General features: G+C 39.9%; 2 protein-coding genes across 7 annotated transcripts in view; one reads left to right on the top strand and one right to left on the bottom strand.

Moving 5' to 3' along the window:
• Positions 1–12,238, bottom strand: part of SREK1IP1 (SREK1 interacting protein 1) — a 41,437-nt gene extending 29,199 nt beyond the window's left edge. The window contains exons 1-2 of the mRNA XM_006074133.4: positions 12,040–12,238; positions 2,742–2,789 (exon numbers count right to left, since the gene is read on the bottom strand). Coding sequence (XP_006074195.3) covers positions 2,742–2,789; positions 12,040–12,052 — 61 coding nt within the window. The 5' untranslated portion in view covers positions 12,053–12,238. The remainder of the gene's footprint in view (positions 1–2,741; positions 2,790–12,039) is intronic.
• Positions 8,759–19,992, top strand: part of CWC27 (CWC27 spliceosome associated cyclophilin) — a 250,746-nt gene continuing 239,512 nt past the window's right edge. For 4 of the 6 annotated variants that reach the window (XM_006074131.4, XM_045163650.1, XM_044932478.2 and 1 more), the window contains exon 1: positions 12,350–12,725. In XM_006074131.4, the coding sequence (XP_006074193.3) occupies positions 12,684–12,725 (42 nt within the window). In that variant the 5' untranslated portion in view covers positions 12,350–12,683. Of the gene's footprint in view, positions 8,884–11,521; positions 11,581–12,349; positions 12,726–19,992 lie in introns of those variants that run through there. The other 2 variants (XM_045163649.1, XM_044932480.2) reach the window with 2 other exon arrangements.

Below are 19,992 nucleotides of genomic sequence, written 5' to 3'. Positions count from 1 at the left end.
ACTTAACAACAGAGTAATCCTCTTGATTTTTGAAGAACAACTATGGCAAAGCATAGATCTAGAACTTGCATCTTTACAAGTCTATGGAAATAAGTACTATAATCTCATTTTACAGACAGGAAACTGAATCACAGGGTGGTTAAGTAACTTGCCCAAAGTCACACAGCTAGTTACTGCCAGCTGTGTAAAAGCTATACCTAGGTGCCAGACCAATGGTTTTGAATATTCCTAAAAGTGTGTGTGTGCTCAATCACTAAGTCATCTCTGACTTTGTGATCCCATGGACTGTGACCTGCCCGGCTCCTCTGTCCATGGGATTTTCCAGGCAAGAATACTGGAGCGGGTTGCCATTTCCTTCTCCAGGGGATCTTCCTGACCTGGGCATATAACTTACATCTCCTGCTTTGCAGGCAGATTCTTTACCACCTAGCCACCTCTTGGGACTATGAAATCTACCTACCTCACAGGGTTGTTTTAGCAATGAAATGCAATGAATTTAACCAAGCTCTGTCTCTGTCTTAGGTCCTGAGTTTTGAAAACATAAGAGCTACATTATAAACTTCTGAATTCTTAAACCCAGCTAATTCCCCCCAAACTTCACATCCCTATTATTTTTATTCCTACCCAAAAGTATAGGCCTCTGTATTCCTGTAACTTTCCTGAAGTCTCATCCATACATTGCTCTTTCTGTTCCTCTGACTTAACTAATCATCACCCCTGTATCCCCCAATCGTTTTATGACAGCTGCTGAAACATGCAATCCCTTGTGGACCAACTGTGCTCAGAATGCTCCCTCTACCACTTTTTAAAGGGATAGCTGGCTCTTCCCTGAAGATGCCTCTCTACAGCTTACCTCAGTATTATTAGCATGATCCCCACTTCTTATCACTGCTTCTAAGTAGCAGTCCCCTAGGCTCCCCTTTGGGCTTCCCTGGTGGCTCAGGTGATAAAGAATTTGCCTGCAATGTGGGAGACTCAGGTTCGATTCCTAGGTCGGGAAGATTCCCTGGATAAGATAATGGCTACCCAACTCCTGTATTCTTGCCTGGACAATTCCATGGACAGAGGAGCCTGGCAGGCTACATTCCACGGGATCGCAAAGAGCTGGATACAACTGAGCAACTAACACACACTCCTATTCAGCCCTCTGTGGCTGTACAGCACCCCCATCCACTAAAACTGTTGGAACCTGGCTCAGACTAGCTCTTTACTTTAAGCTTTCCTACAAGTCTTAAGTTAAAAGAGGTCGAAGGAGAAGAACTGATATTAGTAGACAGACTGGGAAATCCATTTTAGATTTTGAAGTAAATATAGCATTTATATATAGAGAACTTCCTTAATTTTAATGTAAAAATTCAAATTTAATTGAATAATTAAATAAAATAAAATAAAATTGAATTGAATTAAATAAAAATTTAATTTTAATGTAAAAATTCAAACAAGATTTATTATTAAGTGCATCACACATAGAGAAAACTAGAGAAGAGTATATAAAATGAATACTTACAGTTGAAAGAGAATTAATAAAGTAAATAGCTGCACCTCTCACGTTAGGGAACAGACTGTTACCAGAACCTTGACTAATCCTCTGTGTGCCCTTCCCCCACAGACCACTCGCTGACCCCTCTACCCTCTCCCCAGAACCACTAGCCTCACTCAGGTATGTCTTCTCTGCTTTTCACTGTGGGCTTACTCCTTATGTATGCACTCCTAAACTTAAATCTTAAATAAAGAAATGAAATTAACAAGGATTGAAAGACATAAAGTATAAATAAATATAAGCAAATTTAAAAAACAGAAAAGACGTCATTGTACTCATTTCTTGCATGCAAACACATTCTTCAGGAGTTTTTATTCATATGAAGGATATGTATACTTACATGCCCACTTTTGCTAGTTAGCAAGCTTCAACTGAGCCAGGTTTCAGTTGTTGCTTAGAGGCATGTGACTTGGTTCTCCCAGCATGCTTTTATTCTTAGCCCTTCTCTTGGAGATTCATACCCCAAGTATTCTCTTATTACATGATTTAAAAAATAAAATTTTTTCCCATACAAGAACATCTTTATTCCGTTATAAAATAACTCTGCTATGAACTAGAGTATCAACAACAATCCAGGTTCATTTGCATTTTCTCCAAACAACTTAGAAAACAGTGTAATGCCACTGTGAGAGCTGTTATCAAGGCTTTAGGAATTGTCACATTTATGTAGAGAAATGATATTTGTTTACAGTACGTAAGTACAAATTTAGATTGCATAATTGCACATGCTGAAGTTTACTTTTCCACTCCATTTCATTAATCATAATGGAGCTGTTTAAATCAAGGTTTCACCAGACCAAATTTACCTTTGTAAAGAGTTAATTCAATCAACAGGAAAACCTTTCATAAACAGTTTCCACTGATCACCTCTTCACCTAGTATCTGCAGGGATAAGGAATAAAAGGTTAAGTATCTATATAGTTTTTTCTGGAATAGATTTTCTCCAAGCTCCTAAATCTACTCCACTTGTACATCATAACATCTTTGCTAGTCACCAGATACACAGCCACCTGTCACTGGGTCCATGGCAGGGAATAGAAGTGCGTATTTAGTACAGAGGGATTTCTGAATTTTCTGCAAAACCGAGCCAAATAACAGAGCTAAAGGACTATGTCCAAGGCCCTGAAATCAGGATGCTAAATCACATGGTCCAAAGAAGCAATGATTCACTGCACAAAATGCTATTCTTTAATGCACTTACGGTAGCCACATTTTTTACAGCCTGCTCGGACACTGTCCTTGTTGCAACCTGAAATACAATTAGATAACATTTTAGAAGACATATAGTAAGTAAAAACAAACATTTCATCACATGGAAAAGCTGAGAAAACCACCTGCAATAGAATTTATTTCTTAAAAAAAACCGAAATCCCCCCTGACCTAGCTTAGAGTACTGCTCAATTATTATAATTATTAGAAATAACTGGAAAAGCTAATTCACTCAAATTATTTCCTTGACAAATACTTAACAGAAGATATTTTTCTCTAACACAACAGAAATGCAGTATGATAGTCAAGAGTTTCAACATTTCAAGGATTCTCTAACACTGCAGAAGAAATTCCAGGGTACTTTGGCCTATCCCTCAAATACAAAGTAATTGACTAGATAGATATGTAAACATTCAGGTTAACAAATGCTTTTCTGCTTACCCTTAAAAGAAAAAGAAATTCTAACTTTCTTAAAGGAACTGGTGAAATTTTAGAAAGATACTTTAATTGCTAGGTATTAGAAGGAACATCTCAAATCGGCGCTCAAATTTTGACAAGAGAAAGGAAACTAGTCACATACTCAGTCTGAGCAATGTTTATAAGTATTTACAATATCTCTGTATAATTAGTGGTACCCACAAGTAATGTTGAAAATACAAATATCAGATGAAGTAACATTTTTATTGTGATAAAATACATATAAAAATTTATAATCTTAACCATTTCAAAGTGTACAATTCAGTGGTGTTAAGTACATTTACAATGTTATGCAACCATCCCCACTATATGACTTCCAAAACTTCATTCTTATCATCTCAAACAGTAACTGTAGCCAGTAAACAATATAGTCCATCCCCCTCCCTCTTTAGCCCCTGGTAATCTCTGTTCTACTTTCTGTCTCTATGCATTTGCCTATTTTAGGTATCTTATATAAGTGGAATCATACAATATCTATCCTTTCACTCTTGGCTTATTGTATCTAGCATTAAGTTTTCATGGTTCATCCATACTGTAGCACAAACCAGAGTAGCATCCCTTTTTATGACTGAATAATATTTTACTGTGTGTATATGTACTTCAAACTGATTTTAACCTCCAGTAAGGGCTCCCATCAATCAATCAAAGGGCCAGTACAGTATTACTCTATTTCCTTAATGAAGGGTGTTTCACTTTCAAATCCTTCAAATGGAGATATCCCAATTTAATAAGCTACATAGTGCAATATAATATACCTAATTTTAAAAGAAAGGTCATTTTCAAACCATTTCTTTAATATTATAAAGCCAAATATTAATTTCCAGCTAAAATACACATTACTGAGTTGTTCTAGCAAAAATACAGTCAGTTCTACTACAATGCTTGATTTTTGAGACATAAATTTGTTCCAGTGCATCTAAGAGGGAACAATTGGAGTGCAATGTGTCCATGAAATAGACTAGGTGAATACAAAAAACTGCATCCAGTTGATTGGAGCCTCAAAACACACATGGGCACATCTCAAAACATTTCTAGTGACCTCAGTTCACCCCACGTGTGCTGAGAGCAGCATCCATACCTATCCGGTTGTGTATTATCACCTTCCTACCATTGCTTTAGAACTCACAAGCTGCAATTCTTCTGAATTCCACTTCCACAGCAAACTTCAGGTCTTTTAAAAGGCATAATGCCTTACTTATTTCAGTATTTATGTATCTTTTAGCCAATTAACATGTGCAGATGGGTTCCTATAATTTTTTACGTACCAGTGATGAAGTTTTTGAGTGTGGTGCCCCAACCTCATTCTTCTCCCCTTAAACCTGTGGGTTTTATTGCAGAGTGTAAAAACACATATGCGGCACTGTAGCAGAATTGTGAAATGAAATTGGGTTAATAATAAAATCAGGCTCTCTGTTATGAAATAACTGCATGTTGAAAAAAAGGCTCAGAGAATCCAGGTCAATGTCAAGTTTGTTACCATAGAAACCATAGACACTGAATAACACTGAATAAAACTGTACTAAATGCCCCGTTATCTGTCTTACAGCAAACTCAAGACGTTGAAATGGACAGATTTGAAATCATCTCATCTCAGCACATATCAGAAATTAACTCATCTTTGATGAAAGACGTTGATAAAACTCATCATTCAAGTATCTCATATTTTTAGAATGAATAAAATATGAAACTTTTTCAGAGCAGTTCATCTTCTTTAATAAGGTTGTAATTTTTACACAAAAGGGAAGTATAATAAGAACTCTAAATAATTTCACATCAGCTATTTCCTCATCAGCCTTTGGTTAAATTAAGTTTTCAAGCTTCATTTGTCTATAATTTTCGTGACTATCTGGCCAACTAAATGCTTCTACCTGGAACCTTGAACCTATCTTCTGGGAACCTATCTTTCTTGAACCTTCTATCTGGAACCTATCTTCCCTTTTCTGCCTAAATTAACAAGTCAATTTCTGCTGTCTGGATCAACTCTGTTGATATACTAGTACTCGAGATCTGTGTCAAACTGAACAGCAGGATTGTAAGGGAGGCCCTGACTCTGATAAGTTTTCCATTTCCCCACTTAGGTTCCCATGCTGTTCTCTGTTTCACTCCTCTTCAAATTTTGAGAATAATAAACCCTGCTTCCCTCAAAATGTTTCAACAATCCAAAAGCCATTAAATAATCATGACCTACAATCCAAAAGCCATCAAATAAAAACTCAGAAATCTGGCTACATAACAAAATCTGAATGGTGAAGACTACCAAAAGCAAACTCAAAATACACATTAAAAAAAAAAAAATGGGAAAAGATATTTGCAATTCCTAGTACCAACAAAGGGCAGTTATCCCTACTCTAACCCACCAGATCATTAAGACCAATAGCCACCAGGGAAAAAATGGGCAAAGGAACTGAACAGAATGTTCACTGAAAAGGAAATAAAGACAACTCTGAAACATATGGACAGATTGTCAGCCTTATTCATGATAAATGAAATGTACATTAAAATCTATCCTGGGATTCCATTTTCACTTATCTGAACAGCAGAAATTGATAAGGTTGAAGACAGCGTGGCGGGGAATATACATATGTGTATCGCTGGTACAAGTATAAATCAGTACCCTCTCTATGGAAAGTAAGCAGACAAAATCTATCAGAACCACTGAAGTACATACTCCTTTGATACAGCACATCCATATTTGGGAATTAATCCTCAATTTACCTGCACAAATGCATACAGGTTTATGCCCAAAGTTATTCACTGCAGCATATTTGTAATAGTAAAACAGTGGAAGTAACCTAGTCATCAATTTTGGTATAAAAGAATAAGGATGTTGTTTACTTAATGATATGCAATGATCTCTGAAAGAAAAAAGTAAACTATAGAATAGTGCTTATGGTACATTGCCATTTGTATAAAAGGAAGGAAAACCCCTGCACAGTTATACATAATATACATTTTATATACATTACATCAATAGATACAGACATGTAAAAAATGTCTCTGCAAGGATATATATTGGTTACCTGAAGAAAGCAGTCCTGGCTCCAGGGGGGAAAGGGTGAGAGACATGTCACTACAGACCTTTTATATCTCTAAAATTTAAAACATGTGAATGAGTTGCTTTCTCAAAAACCAAACCAAGAAACCTCCCTCAAACAAACCCAACCCAACAGTAAGAAGGGTTGCTGTCATGCAAGTATTCGTAGACAAAAGGCAATGATTGCACCTGCAAATTCTTCAGAGAAGCTATATTGCAGATTTTCAATAAAATTTCATTAACTGAAGATTTTAGGAGCAAATTGTAGAGGTCTTTATATCTTGCATTATTATATGTTAACAGGTTTCCTCTGAATCTAGAATTCTGCTGAGGTTGAGTGGTAAGGAGTCCTTCCCCTCCCAGGGAACTTACAGGAGCAAAAAAGGCCAGATTCTCCAGATTTGGGCCATGCTACATTTTGTATACAACTTAGTGCCTAGCATGGTGTAGAGTGGCTAGGAGGTTCTCAACAAATTTTTGCTGCTTTGAGGTTATAAACTTAAGAAAATACTTCATCAGTTGGGAATTGGTAATTTCTACAGCTCCCAATTGCCAGCTATGAAACTATTGTCGTTAGCCTATCTGAAACATGATATGCTCTAGAAGAAAAGAAATTAAAGGACAAAAGAAAACAAAACAATGATTGCTGGGTAGGGGGAAATGACAGAGACACAAGGAAACTTCCTGAGGCGATGGAAGTATTCAAAATTTTTATGTACATATGAACTTCAAGGTGTAGAAAAGTTTTCCCGCTACCTACATCAATAATATACATTGCCACTTTTGCCAGGTAACTCTTCACTGGGAATGGTTAATTATTAACATGAATGTAAGAATGTAAATGATAAAAGCAGTTTCAAAAGAAAGCAAACTTCACTAGTGGCTTCCCTGGTGGCTCAGCGGTAAAGAAGCTGCCTGCAGTGCAGGAGACGTGGGTTCAATCCCTGGGATGGGAAGATCCCCTGGAGGAAGAAATGGCAGGCCACTCCAGTATTCTAGCCTGAGAAATCCCACAGACAGAGGAACCTGGGGTCACAAGAGTTGGACAAGATTTAGGGACTAAACCACAACTTCACTGAGTTTCATTGTGTTACAATGTCCTTTCCTTAATAACAATTCTGAGTCCATAATTTCACTAAGTAACAAAGTATACATTTCATTGTGTCACCTACAGAATGGTTACACACACTGCTATGGAAAAGCAGCTGAAGCAGGTGACCATAAAATAGGTGAGGCTGATTATCATTTGTGGAAACTGACCTTGATACTTTATAGTCATACTTTGTAATAATCACTAGCAGGACCACCCAAAAAACGCCATGCTGTAGAAGAGGGCAGCAGAGGATGAGATGGTTTGATGGCATCACTGACTCAATGGACATGAATCTGAGCAAACTCCAGGAGACAGTGAAGGACAGGGAAGTCTGGTGTGCTGCAGTCCATGGGGTCGCAAAGAGTCAGACACGATTAAGCGACTGAACAACAACATCTGTATGAGCATTATACCTAAAAATAAAAGAGCATTCTTGTCCTTTTTGATGATCAGAATCGTTGGAGCCCTATTTTTGTGTAATACACTATCTGGATCAATCATCCAAGAAATTACCTTCACATTTTCTGTATTTTCTAATGGCACTTGCATTGTGCTTTCACAGTGCTGTCGTGCTTATTATTTCAATTTTTTCCTGGGTTTAAACAGTTTACCTATGTCTTACCATCTAACTTAATGGTACAATTTAGGATGATTACACTTTGAAGTATTATTTTGAATTGAAAGAAGGTTAACATATCTATAACTCTGGTCTAAGTTTAAGGGAACTTCAATAAGGATTTTTTTTTTAATCACTTTTGTCCTCTTTCTTAAGCAGTGCATTACATTTCATTACTTGACCTAAGTTTTCTGAGGACCAGGCTGTGACACCGTGTCCCCCACTGTGCCTATACCACAGTGGTGCTCAAAACACTTGCTCAAATAATGAAACCAGCAGTGGCAGCAGGTCAACTCAGGATGCAGCTGTGTGTGGCAAAGGCCACCAGAGCTGACTCAGCTTATCAGGATGCCGAGGCAATCTACTGTGAAGATTGGACTTTCTCCGCTGGCCCCTTACACATTGATATTCTCCAAGCTCCACCCACAGACCTTCCCTTCGCACTCTACACATTCCACCTGGGCAAAGACTTCCATTCCCCTGGCCTATTATAAGTGTGTGGATGACACCAAATTGTTCTTTGATTCTGTTTTCCTTCCTAAGATACAGATTTTCTCTCTTAGTGTCTATTAGATATTTCCATTCCATGACTACACCTCAACACAAGACCCAACTGAACACATCATCTAGCTAAAAACTGTTCCTTCTCAGGTGTTGCCTGAAATAGCCCCACCCAACTGCCTATTGGTGAAACTCAGGTGTATCTCATTTCCAATCTTACTCACCTACCATGAATCAATCAGTGATTTTACCACCAGAAATATATCTCTAATCTATCTACTTCTCGTCTTTTTTACTGAGGCCATCTGGTGAGGCATCATCATAACTTACCAGAGTTACTCTGAACTGGTGACTCTGCCTCCGAACTAGCTCTCCTCTAATCTACTGTGCAGCCATGATGCACTTTCCAAAACGTGAGTACGTTTAAAAATCCTTAAATCTCTTCCTGTGGTCCTGAGGGAAACATCCAAACTCCTTCTCATGGCTTAAAACATCCTCTATGAATGGGAAATTGCCTTGTAATTATACTAAAACATGGCAAAATGGATAAGCACACAGGGTCCCGAGGAACCGCACTGACCCATCACTTCCTAGCTGTCTCAGCTACTCACTTGACTTCTCTGTCCCTCAGCATTCTGAACTGAAGAATGGAAATTGTAATACCTATCTCACACTGTGGGTGCCAATGTTAAATAAGAGGAAAATACAATGCTTGAGACAGTGTCTGACACATCTGACATGCAGCAAATGCTTAGTAAATGTTAGCTACTGTTCTGTCTCCAGTTAATTTCTCACTTCTCTCTGTTAGTACTCTGAGTTTCATCCAAAGGGCACATCTTCTCACACATTTCCTCTTCCTTTGCATATCTGGTCTCTCCGGCTATAACTCCCCCTCTCACAATTCTTCAGGTCTCATCCTAAATGCCATAGCCTCTGGAAAGTCCTTCTGAACTCTCCAGTCTCCTATTAGATGCCCTTTCTATGTGCTTCTCAAGGCTGTGTGTGTTCCCTGTCATACCACTGTCTGACTTTCTAGTACTTTCTTTTAACTGCTAAATTGTAAGTCCTGTGCGAAGGGCAACTGTATTCCCGGGGCCTAGTACAGAGCCTAGCATGCAATATGCCTTTAATAAAAATTGTCAGGTCTATGAATAAGTGTATCTTTCATCTTGTACATGACGTCAATGACCCAGATAACCATGATGGTGTGATCACTCACTTAGAGCCAGACATCCTGGAATGCAAAGTCAAGTGGGCCTTATGAAGCATCACTACAAACAAACCTAGTGGAGGTGATGGAATTCCAGTTGAGCTATTTCAAATCCTAAAAAATTATGCTGTTAAAGTGTTGCACTCAATATGCCAGCAAATTTGGAAAATTCAGCAGTGGCCACAGGACTGTAAAAGGTCAGTTTTCATTCCAATCTGCAAAAAAGGCAATGCCAAAGAATGTTCGAACTACCACACAATTGCACTGGTCTCACACGCTAGCAAAGTAATGCTCAAAATTCTCCAAGCCAGGGTTCAATGTGCATGAACTGAGAAATTCCAGATGGTCAAGTTGGATTTAGAAAAGGCAGAGGAACCAGAGATCAAACTGCCAACATCCACTGGATCATCGAAAAAGCAAGAGAGTTCCAGAAAAATATCTACTTCTGCTTTATTGACTACGCTAAAGCCTTTGTGTGGATCACAACAAACTGTGGAAAATTCTTTAAGAGATGGGAATATGAGACCACCTTACTTGCCTCCTGAGAAACCGGTACGCAGGTCAAGAAGCAACACTTAGAAACAGACATGGAACAGACTGGTTCAAAATTGGGAAAGAAGTGCGTTAAGGTTGTTTATTGTCACCCTGCTTATTTAACTTACGTGCAGAGTACATTATGCAAAATGGTGCTGGATGAAGTGCAAGCTGGAATCAAGACTGCCAGGAGAAATATCAATAATCTCAGATATGCAGATGACACCACCCTTATGGCAGAAAGCAAAGAACTAAATAGCCTCTTGATGACAGTGAAAGAGGAGAGTGAAAAAGCTGGCTTAAAACTCAACATTCAAAAAAAGAAGATCATGGCATCCGGTCCCATCACTTCCTGGCAAATTGATGGGGAAACAATGGAAACAGTGACAGACTTTCTTTTCTTGGGCTCCAAAATCACTGCAAATGGTGACTGCAGCCATGAAGTTAAAAGACACTTGCTCCTTGGAAGAAAAGCTATGACCAGCCTAGACAGCATATTAAAAAGCAGAGACATTACTTTGTCAACAAAGGTCCGTCTAGTCAAAGCTATGGTTTTTCCAGTAATCATGTATGGATGTGAGAGTTGGGCTATAAGGAAAGCTGAGCGCCGAAGAATTGAGGCTTTTGAACTTGCAGAAGACTCTATAGAGTGTCCCTTGGACTGCAAGGAGATCAAACCAATCAATCCTAAAAGAAATCAATCCTGAGTATTCATTGGAAGGAATGACACTGATGCTGAAACTCCAATACTCTGGGCACCTGATGCGAAGAACTGACTCATTGGAAAAGACCCTGATGCTGGGAAAGATTGAAGGCAGGAGAAGGGGATGACAGAGGATGAGATGGTTGGATGGCATCACCAACTCGATGGACATGAGTTTGAGCAAGTTCCCAGAGTTGGTGATGGACAGAAAGCCTGCATGCTGCAGTCTATGGGGTCGCAAAGAGTCAGACACGACTGAACTGACAACAGTGCCCAGTGTGATCCTCCCAAAACTGCAGTTGGTAGAACAGCACAAGCTTCCCATGCATAACAGCTATGTGCAAAACAGAGTTCAGCAAAGGCTGCCACAGAACAAATGTGATCAAATAATACTGAGGAGGGGAGCTTAAAACAAAGTTAGGGCTTCTGAACCACTGCAATTCTGAGTCTTTTCTAAATACAGTGAATCTCCAAGTTACATGTTTGAGTGGGGGAGGGGTGGTGGTGGTGTATATTTCTCAAAATAGCTCCTGCAAGGAGAACTGGAAGGAACCACAGGTATAAATCAACACATCCCCCTGTTTTTTGTTTTTTGTTTTAACAGTTGCAGAAACAGGCCCAGAAGGGCAAAAAGACGGGTTCAGGACCACACAGCTACTACAGGTAAGAGGAAGAGAAAGAAGTGGAACCCCAGAGGCTCATTTCAGCCCTGACACTTCCAGTGCAAACAATGCCTTCGGCTACTTGGGTCCGCCAAGTGTTGCCACCTCAAATTTTATTTTCAAACCATACTAAAGTTGAGGTTAGTTTTTCTGGGCCAAATGCCTCCTAGGCCAACAGACAGGAGTCTGTCTCAAACACCCCTCCCCCACTCCGCCCTATATATACTTTCGCTGTAAGTCCATTTTGGGCAGTGGGAGCTGGGCTGCTGCGGGGGAGATCGTTTCTTTCTTCTTTTCTTTCCCTTAGAGTTTATTTTTGGACTGTAAAATTTTTCTTGTAAACCTAACGAACCTGATCATTTTAACGCCTCCACCCTTGGGCGCTACTCCTTAACCCAGAGCACACTAACCTACCCTACTTACTCCCTCCCTCGCCCAAACCCCTGCGGTTGGTCTTTACCTGGAATTGCCATGGCGTTGGTAAGAGGGGTCGCAGAACCCCTAGGCTTCTGAGGGTTCGCTCGCTTCCCGCTGGCCGCGAGGACAACACCCAACGAGGGGGCCGTCTTTCTCCCACCCCCGCCGCGGCACCCGGGTTTGACAGTAACGGAAGGCCCTAAAAGCCCCTGGAGATTGCGGAACCAAGTGGCTGCTGATGCCGTTTCCGGGGGAATCGTTTTGTACACCACACACGGCGCGAACCATTACTGCCAGCTTCGAGGGGGTGAATGAGACGGGCACACGCGTGTAGTGAAGTAAACAACACCAAGACTTACGAACTGTTGTTTTAAAAATTGGAATACAAGTTAACTTAATCTATAGGAGTTTAATAGTCTCTTCTCAATTCCCTGGACGCCATTGGAATCCCCCTTTTCAGGATTAGCGGTGCTCGGGTCCGGGAGGAACATGGCGGCGTCCGTGAGGACCTAGGCTTGGGAAGAGCTAGTTGTTTGGTGTGGTGCTACTGTCTTGCGGGATATTGACAGGCTGGAGCTTTCCGCGACTTCCCAATTTAAGGAAGAGTGTACCGATAGGTGGCCAGCTCTAGTTACCGGCGGTTTGCTCTCATCCCCATTAGGAGCGGATTCCTGAGTACTGACCAGAATGAGCAACATTTACATCCAGGAGCCTCCCACGAACGGGAAGGTGAGTCTCACCTAGGGTACCTGGGCTCCCCAAAGCGATACCTCATTGATTAAAGGAATTCTGGGGTTGTAGGGTTGGAAGAGATTACAAAAACTTTACCTCTGTCTCTGAGCAGGATTGCATTGAAAGCCATATGCTGACACTTCTCAGCACATAATTGAAAAAGTCCTCAAGTGGGACCAACAGTATTTCTCCATCTACCAACCTCCTGGCCCTACTGTTTTTTGTTTTACTTCAGCCTAACTCTGCATGCGTTTTCTAGGGTCGTAGGTAAAAAGCCAAGTATGTTTTAAAAATTGACATTCTTTTGCTAAACTTGGAGATCGCTATTTCTCCATTTGTTCTACAGTTCCTTATTGATTGAATGCCTACTAGGCACCAGGTGCGGGGAATACAAAGATGGGTGGATAAAACCTGTTGCTGCCCTAGAAGAGCTAACGGTTTTAGTTCTAGAGACAGGCAGGTAAAGAAAAACCTAATGATATGGATGGTATGTTTGGGAGGCGTTCTAATGGACAGAGGAGCATTTGCTATGATATTACTGAGAAGTTAGCAACTGGGAAAGTAGAGAAAGTCTTCGTGGACGAAGTATCTTTTGATCTGGGCTTTGTCAGCGAAATTGGGGAGTGGAAAGAAAAGCCAGCATTGTCCCTATTATCACAGCTTAAGTTGAGTGAAATACACATTGATGAAATAGTCATGCAAATTAGTGTATGCAAACTGTGTTAAACATTGTCCTTCTGAACAGAATTGGACTGAGAAAGAATATCAGGCATAGCCCAAGTTTTCCTTCAAAACCAGTTTGGGACTTTTTATAGAATAAAACGAATTGAAGCTTCAAAATTCTGTACCATAGACAGCTTGGCAAGAATTTTGGCGTGGAGAACTCAGACCAGTGCTATGTGACAACCTAGAGGGGTGGGATGTGGTGGAAGGTAGGAGGTTCAAGAGGGAGGGCACACCTGTATACCCATGATTGATTCATGTTGATGTATGGCAGAAGCCAACACAATATTGTAAGGCAGTTATCCTCCAATTAAAAATTAAAAGAAAATAATTTTGCCCTGGAAAGAATTGAAAGCAGATGTAGTAAGTTTGCTCAATGAATGTTTGTTTAGTGGTACATACTAAAAGGATTCAGAGATATTCCAAATAAATGGGACAAAATTTCTCTCTACAAAGAGTAGTATCAACTTAGAAAGTACCCCTTGACAGAAATTTCCTTATCTACTGAAAATGAAATTTCCATGTATTATGATGATTTAATCTACATTTTATATTAACCCATATGTTTTATTCTTAAGAAACGTTATCACAGTATTGTCTTACTTGTAAGCGTTAAGAAAAAGAGCCACTGATACATGACAGAGTTCAGTTCAGTTCAGTTCAGTCGCTCAGTCGTGTCTGACTCTTTGCGACCCCATGAATCGAAGCATGCCAGTCCTCCCTGTCCATCACCAACTCCCGGAGTTCATTCAGACTCACGTCCATTGAGTCAGTGATGCCATCCAGCCATCTCATCCTCTGTCATCCCCTTCTCCTCCTGCCCCCAATCCCTCCCAGCATCAGAGTCTTTTCCAATGAGTCAACTCTTTGCATGAGGTAGCCAAAGTACTGGAGTTTCAGCTTTAGCATCAGTCCTTCCAAAGAAATCCCAGGGCTGATCTCCTTCAGAATGGACTGGTTGGATCTCCTTGCAGTCCAAGGGACTCTCAAGAGTCTTCTCCAACACCACAGTTCAAAACCATCAATTCTTCGGCACTCAGCTTTCTTCACAGTCCAACTCTCACATCCATACATGATCACTGGAAAAACCATAGCCTTGACTAGAGGGACCTTTGTTGGCAAAGTAATGTCTCTGCTTTTTAATATGCTATCTAGGTTGGTCATAACTTTCCTTCCAAGGAGTAAGCGTCTTTTAATTTCATGGCTGCAATCACCATCTGCAGTGATTTTGGAGCCCAAAAAAATAAAGTCTGACGCTGTTTCCACTCTTTCCCCATCTATTTCCCATGAAGTGATGACACATGACAGAGTAGTTAAGGCCAAATGGAATGCATGGCCGAAGGAGGAGCAATGTACCTTCTTTTTTAATTCAGTAGCTTACCAATGAAAAGATTAAGAAAACCTGGTTAGAAAGGTGACCCAACCATAATGTGATTTTACCGTATAAACTTACTTTTATAAGTTTACTGTTGTCAAAAATTTTTATAAAAATAATAATTACAACAATTATAGTGACCATATTTTGAGCATTTACTCTATCAGATACTGTTCTAAGCAGTCTGTGTATAATAATTCATTTTGTCCTCACAACAAACCTATGAAGATATTACTATCCCTATTTTTATTTTTTATTGAAGTATGGTATATGTGATATACATTATTAGTTTCATGTGTGCAACATGATTTAACATTTGAAACATTACAAAATGGTCAGTCACCACAATAAGTCTAGTTATCACTTGTCAGCATACAAAGTTAATGCTATTTTATTGACTGTATTCTCTGTGCTGTACTTTTCATCCCCGTGACTTACTTATTATGCAACTGGGTGTTTGTACCTCTTGATTCCCTTCACCTATTCTACCCCTCACCTCCCACCCATTTTCACTGTTTCTTACCTCTGGCAACCACCAGACTATTTTCTGTATCTAAGAGTCTGGGTTTTATTTGTTTCTGTTTCAGAGTCCACATGCAAATGGAATCGTGGTATTTATCTTTCTATGTCAGACTGAGTTCTTTTAGCATAATACTCTTAAAGCTCCATCCATGTTGTAGCACATGAATATTACTTTCTTTTTTATGGCTGAGTAGTATTCTGGTGTGTGTCTTCTTTATACTTAGTCATCAGTGGACACTTAAGTTTCCATATGTTCAGTTCAGTCACTCAGTCATGTCAGACTCTTTGCGACCCCATGGACTGCAGCATGCCAGGCTTCCCTGTCCATCACCAACTCCAGGAACTTGCTCAAACTCATGTCCATCAAGTTGGTGATGCCATCCAACCATCTCATCCTCTGTTATCCCCTTCTCCCGCCTTCAGTCTTTTCCCAGCATCAGGGTCTTTTCCATTGAGTCAGTTCTTCACATCAGGTGGCCAAAGTATTGGAGCTTCAGCTTCAGCATCAGTCCTTCAAATGAATATTCAGGACTGATTTCCTTTAGGACTGACTGCTTTGATCTCCTTGCAGTCCAAGGGACTCTCAAAAGTCTTCTCCAACACCACAGTTCGAAAACATCAATTCTTTGGCGCTCAGCTTTGTTTATATTCCAACTCTCACATCCGTATGTGACTACTGGCAGAACCATAGCTTTGACTAGACAAACCTTTGTTGGCAAAGTAATGTCTCTGCTTTTTAATATGCTGTCTAGGTTGATCATAGCTTTTCTTCCAAGGAGCAAGCGTCTTTTAATTTCATGGCTGCAGTCACCATCTGCAGTGATTTTGGAGCCCAAGAAAACCGTCTGTCACTATTTCCATTGTTTCCCCATCAATTTGCCAGAAGGTGATGGGACCAGATGCCATGATCTTCTTTTTTTGAATGTTGAGTTTTAAGCCAGCGTTTTCACTCTCCTCTTTCACTATCATCAAGAGGTTCTTTAGTTCTTCACTTTCTGCCATAAGGGTGGTGTCATCTGCATATCTGAGGTCATTGATACTTCTCCCGGCAGTCTTGATGTGTGTGATCCACGCAGTCAAAGGCTTTAGCATAATCAATGAAGCAGAAGTAGGTGTTTTTCTGGAACTCTCTTGCTTTTTCGATGATCCAGTGGATGTTGGCAATTCGATATCTAGTTCCTGTGCCTTTTCTAAATCTAGCTTGACCATCTGGAAATTCTTGATTCACTCACTGTTGAAGTCTGGCTTGGAGAATTTTGAGCATCACTTTGCAAATTCATTTGCTAGCTTTTGTAAATAATGCTGCAGTGAACGAAGGGGTGCATATATCTTTTCTAGTTAGTGTCTTCTTTTTCTTTGGATAAATATTCAACAGTAGAATTGCTGGTTAGTATGTAGTTCATTTTTAATTTTTTGAGTCACCTCCACAGTGTTTTCCATAGTGGCTATGCCAATTTATATTCCTACCAACAGTTCACAGATGTTCCCTTCTTCCGTATCTTTGCTAATGCTTGTTATTTCTTATCTTTTTAATAATAACCATTCTGTTGGGTGTGAGGTGATACCTCACTGTGGTTTTGATTTGCATTTACCTTATGATTAGGGATTTTGAGCATCTTTTCATGTGCCTGTTGCTCATCTGTATGTCTTCTTTGGAAAAAATGTGTATTCAGATCCTTATATGTGGTTTTTAAACAGTTTTTTTGTTACATATGTTAATAAGTTCTCTTTATATTTTGGAGATTAACCCTTTATCAGATATATAATGTGCAAATATCTTCTCCCAATTCAGTAGGTTATGTTTTCATTTTGTTGATGGTTTCCTTTGCTGTGCAGAAGCTTGTTTGTTCATATTGTCCCATTTCATTATTTTTACCTTTTTTGCCCTTGGATTTGAAATCTGATCAAAAAAAAAAAGCAACTTGCTAAGACCACTACCAAAGGCTCTTCAGTTCAGTTCAGTTCAGTTCAGTCGCTCAGTCGTGTCTGACTCTTTGCGACCCCATGAATCGCAGCACACCAGGCCTCCCTGTCCATCACCAACTCCCAGAGTTCACTCAAACTCACATCCATCGAGTCATTGATGCCATCCAGCCATCTCATCCTCTGTCATCCCCTTCTCCTCCTGCCCCCAATCCCTCCCAGCATCAGAGTCTTTTCCAATGAGTCAGCTCTTTGCATGAGGTGGCCAAAGTACTGGAGTTTCAGCTTTAGCATCATTCCTTCCAAAGAACACCCAGGACTGATCTCCTTCAGAATGGACTGGTTGGATCTCCTTGCAGTCCAAGGGACTCTCAAGAGTCTTCTCCAACACCAGAGTTCAAAAGCATCAATTCTTCGGCGCTCAGCTTTCTTCACATTCCAACTCTCACATCCATACATGACCACTGGAAAAACCATAGCCTTGACTAGAGGGACCTTTGTTGGCAAAGTAATGTCTCTGCTTTTTAATATGCTATCTAGGTTGGTCATAACTTTTCTTCCAAGGAGTAAGCATCTTACTGCATCTCTTTTATTCTGGAATGTTTATGGTTTCAGATTTTGCATTCAAGTCTTGAGTCCATTTTGAGTTTATTTTTATATATAGTATATGATAGTGGTCCAGTTTCACTCTTTTACTTGCAGCTGTTCAGTTTTCCCAGGATAGATTTTTGAAGAGAGTATCCTATCCGCATTATGCATTTTTGCCTCCATGGTAAACTAATTAACCATGAAAGTGTAGTCTTATTTCTGAGCTTTCTGTTCTGTTCCATTGATCTATGCCTCTGTTTTGTATACCAATACCATTCTGTTTTGATTGCTGTAGTTTTGTAGTATAATTTGAAATCAGGGAGCATGATACCTCTGGGTTTGTTATTCTTTCTCAAGGCTTCTTTGTCCATTTGGGGTCTTTGGTGGTTCCATACAAATTTTAGGATTATTTGTTCTAGTTCTGTGAAAAATGCCATTGGAGTTTTGATAGGGATTACACTAAATGTTGGAGAAGGAAATGGCACCCCACTCCAGTACTCTTGCCTGGAAAATCCCATGGATGGAGGAGCCTGGTAGGGTGCAGTCGATGGGGTCACTAAGCGTCGGAGACGACTGAGCGACTTCACTTTGACTTTTCACTTTCATGCATTGGAGAAGGAAATGGCAACCCACTCCAGTACTCTTGCCTGGAAAATCCCATGGACGCATGAGCCTGGTAGGCTGCAGTCCATGGGGTCACTAAGGGTCGGACACGACTGAAGCGACTTCACTTTCACACTAAATGTATAGATTATTTGGGTAGTATGAACTTTTTTTTTTTCTTTTACTTTCTGGCCTTTATTTTTGTTGTTGTTTTTGTTATTTTTTTCTAATTAATTAATTTATTTTAATTGGAGGCTAATTACTTTACAATAATGTAGTGGCTTTTGCCATACATCGACATGAATCAGCCTCAGGTACACATGTGTTCCCCATCCAGAACCCCCCTCCTACCTCCCTCCCCATCCCATCCCCCAGGGTCATCCCAGGGCACCAGCCCTGAGCACCCTGTCTCATGCATCGAACCTGGACTGGCGATCCACTTCACATAATATACATCTTTCAATGCTACCCTCTCAAATCATCCCACCCTCACCTTCTCCCACAAAGTCCAAAAGACTGTTCTTTACATCTGTGTCGCTTTTGCTATCTTGCATATAGGGTCATCGATACGATCTTTCTAAATTCCATATATATGCATCAACATACTATATTTGTGTTTTTCTTTCTGGCTTACTTCACTCTGTATAATAGGTTCCAGTTTCATCCACCTCATTAGAACTGATTCAAATGCATTCTTTTAATGGCTGAGTAATATTCCATTGTGTATATGTAGCTTTCTTATCCATTTGTCTGCTGACCATCTAGGTTGCTTCCATGTCCTGGCTATTGTAAACAGGGCTGCAATGAACATTGGGGTACATGTGTCTCTTTCAATTCTGGTTTCCTCAGTGTGTATGCCCAGCAGTGGGATTGCTGGGTCGTATGGCAGTTCTACTTCCAGTTTTTTAAGGAATCTCCTTAAAAACTGTTCTTCATAGTGGCTGTACTAGTTTGCATTCCCACCAACAGTTTAAGAGGGTTCCCTTTTCTCCACACCCTCTCCAGCATTTATTGCTTGTAGACTTTTTGATAGCAGCCATTCTAACCATTGTGAGATGGTACCTCATTGTGGTTTTGATTTGCATTTCTCTGATAATGAGTGATGTTGAGCATCTTTTCATGTGTTTGTTAGCCATCTGTATGTCTTCTTTGGAGAACTGTCTGCTTAGTTCTTTGGCCCATTTTTTGATTGGGTCGTTTATTTTTCTGGAATTGAGCTGCAGGAGCTGCTTGTATATCTTTGAGATTAATTCTTTGTCAGTTGCTTCTTTTTCCAGTATTTTCTCCCATTCTGAAGGCTGTCTTTTCATCTTGCTTATAGTTTCCTTTGTTGTGCAAAAGCTTTTAAGTTTAATTAGGTCCCATTTGTTTATTTTTGCTTTTATTTCCATTACTCTGGGAGGTGGGTCATGGAGGATCCTGCTGTAATTTACGTCAGAGAGTGTTTTGCCTATATTTTTGTCTAGGAGTTTTATAGTTTCTGGTCTTACGTTTAGATCTTTAATCCATTTGAGTTTATTTTTGTGTTTG

Source organism: Bubalus bubalis, chromosome 19, assembly GCF_019923935.1.
Source record: "Bubalus bubalis isolate 160015118507 breed Murrah chromosome 19, NDDB_SH_1, whole genome shotgun sequence".
NCBI lineage: Eukaryota > Metazoa > Chordata > Mammalia > Artiodactyla > Bovidae > Bubalus > Bubalus bubalis.
This window is presented reverse-complemented; position numbering and strand designations above follow the sequence as displayed.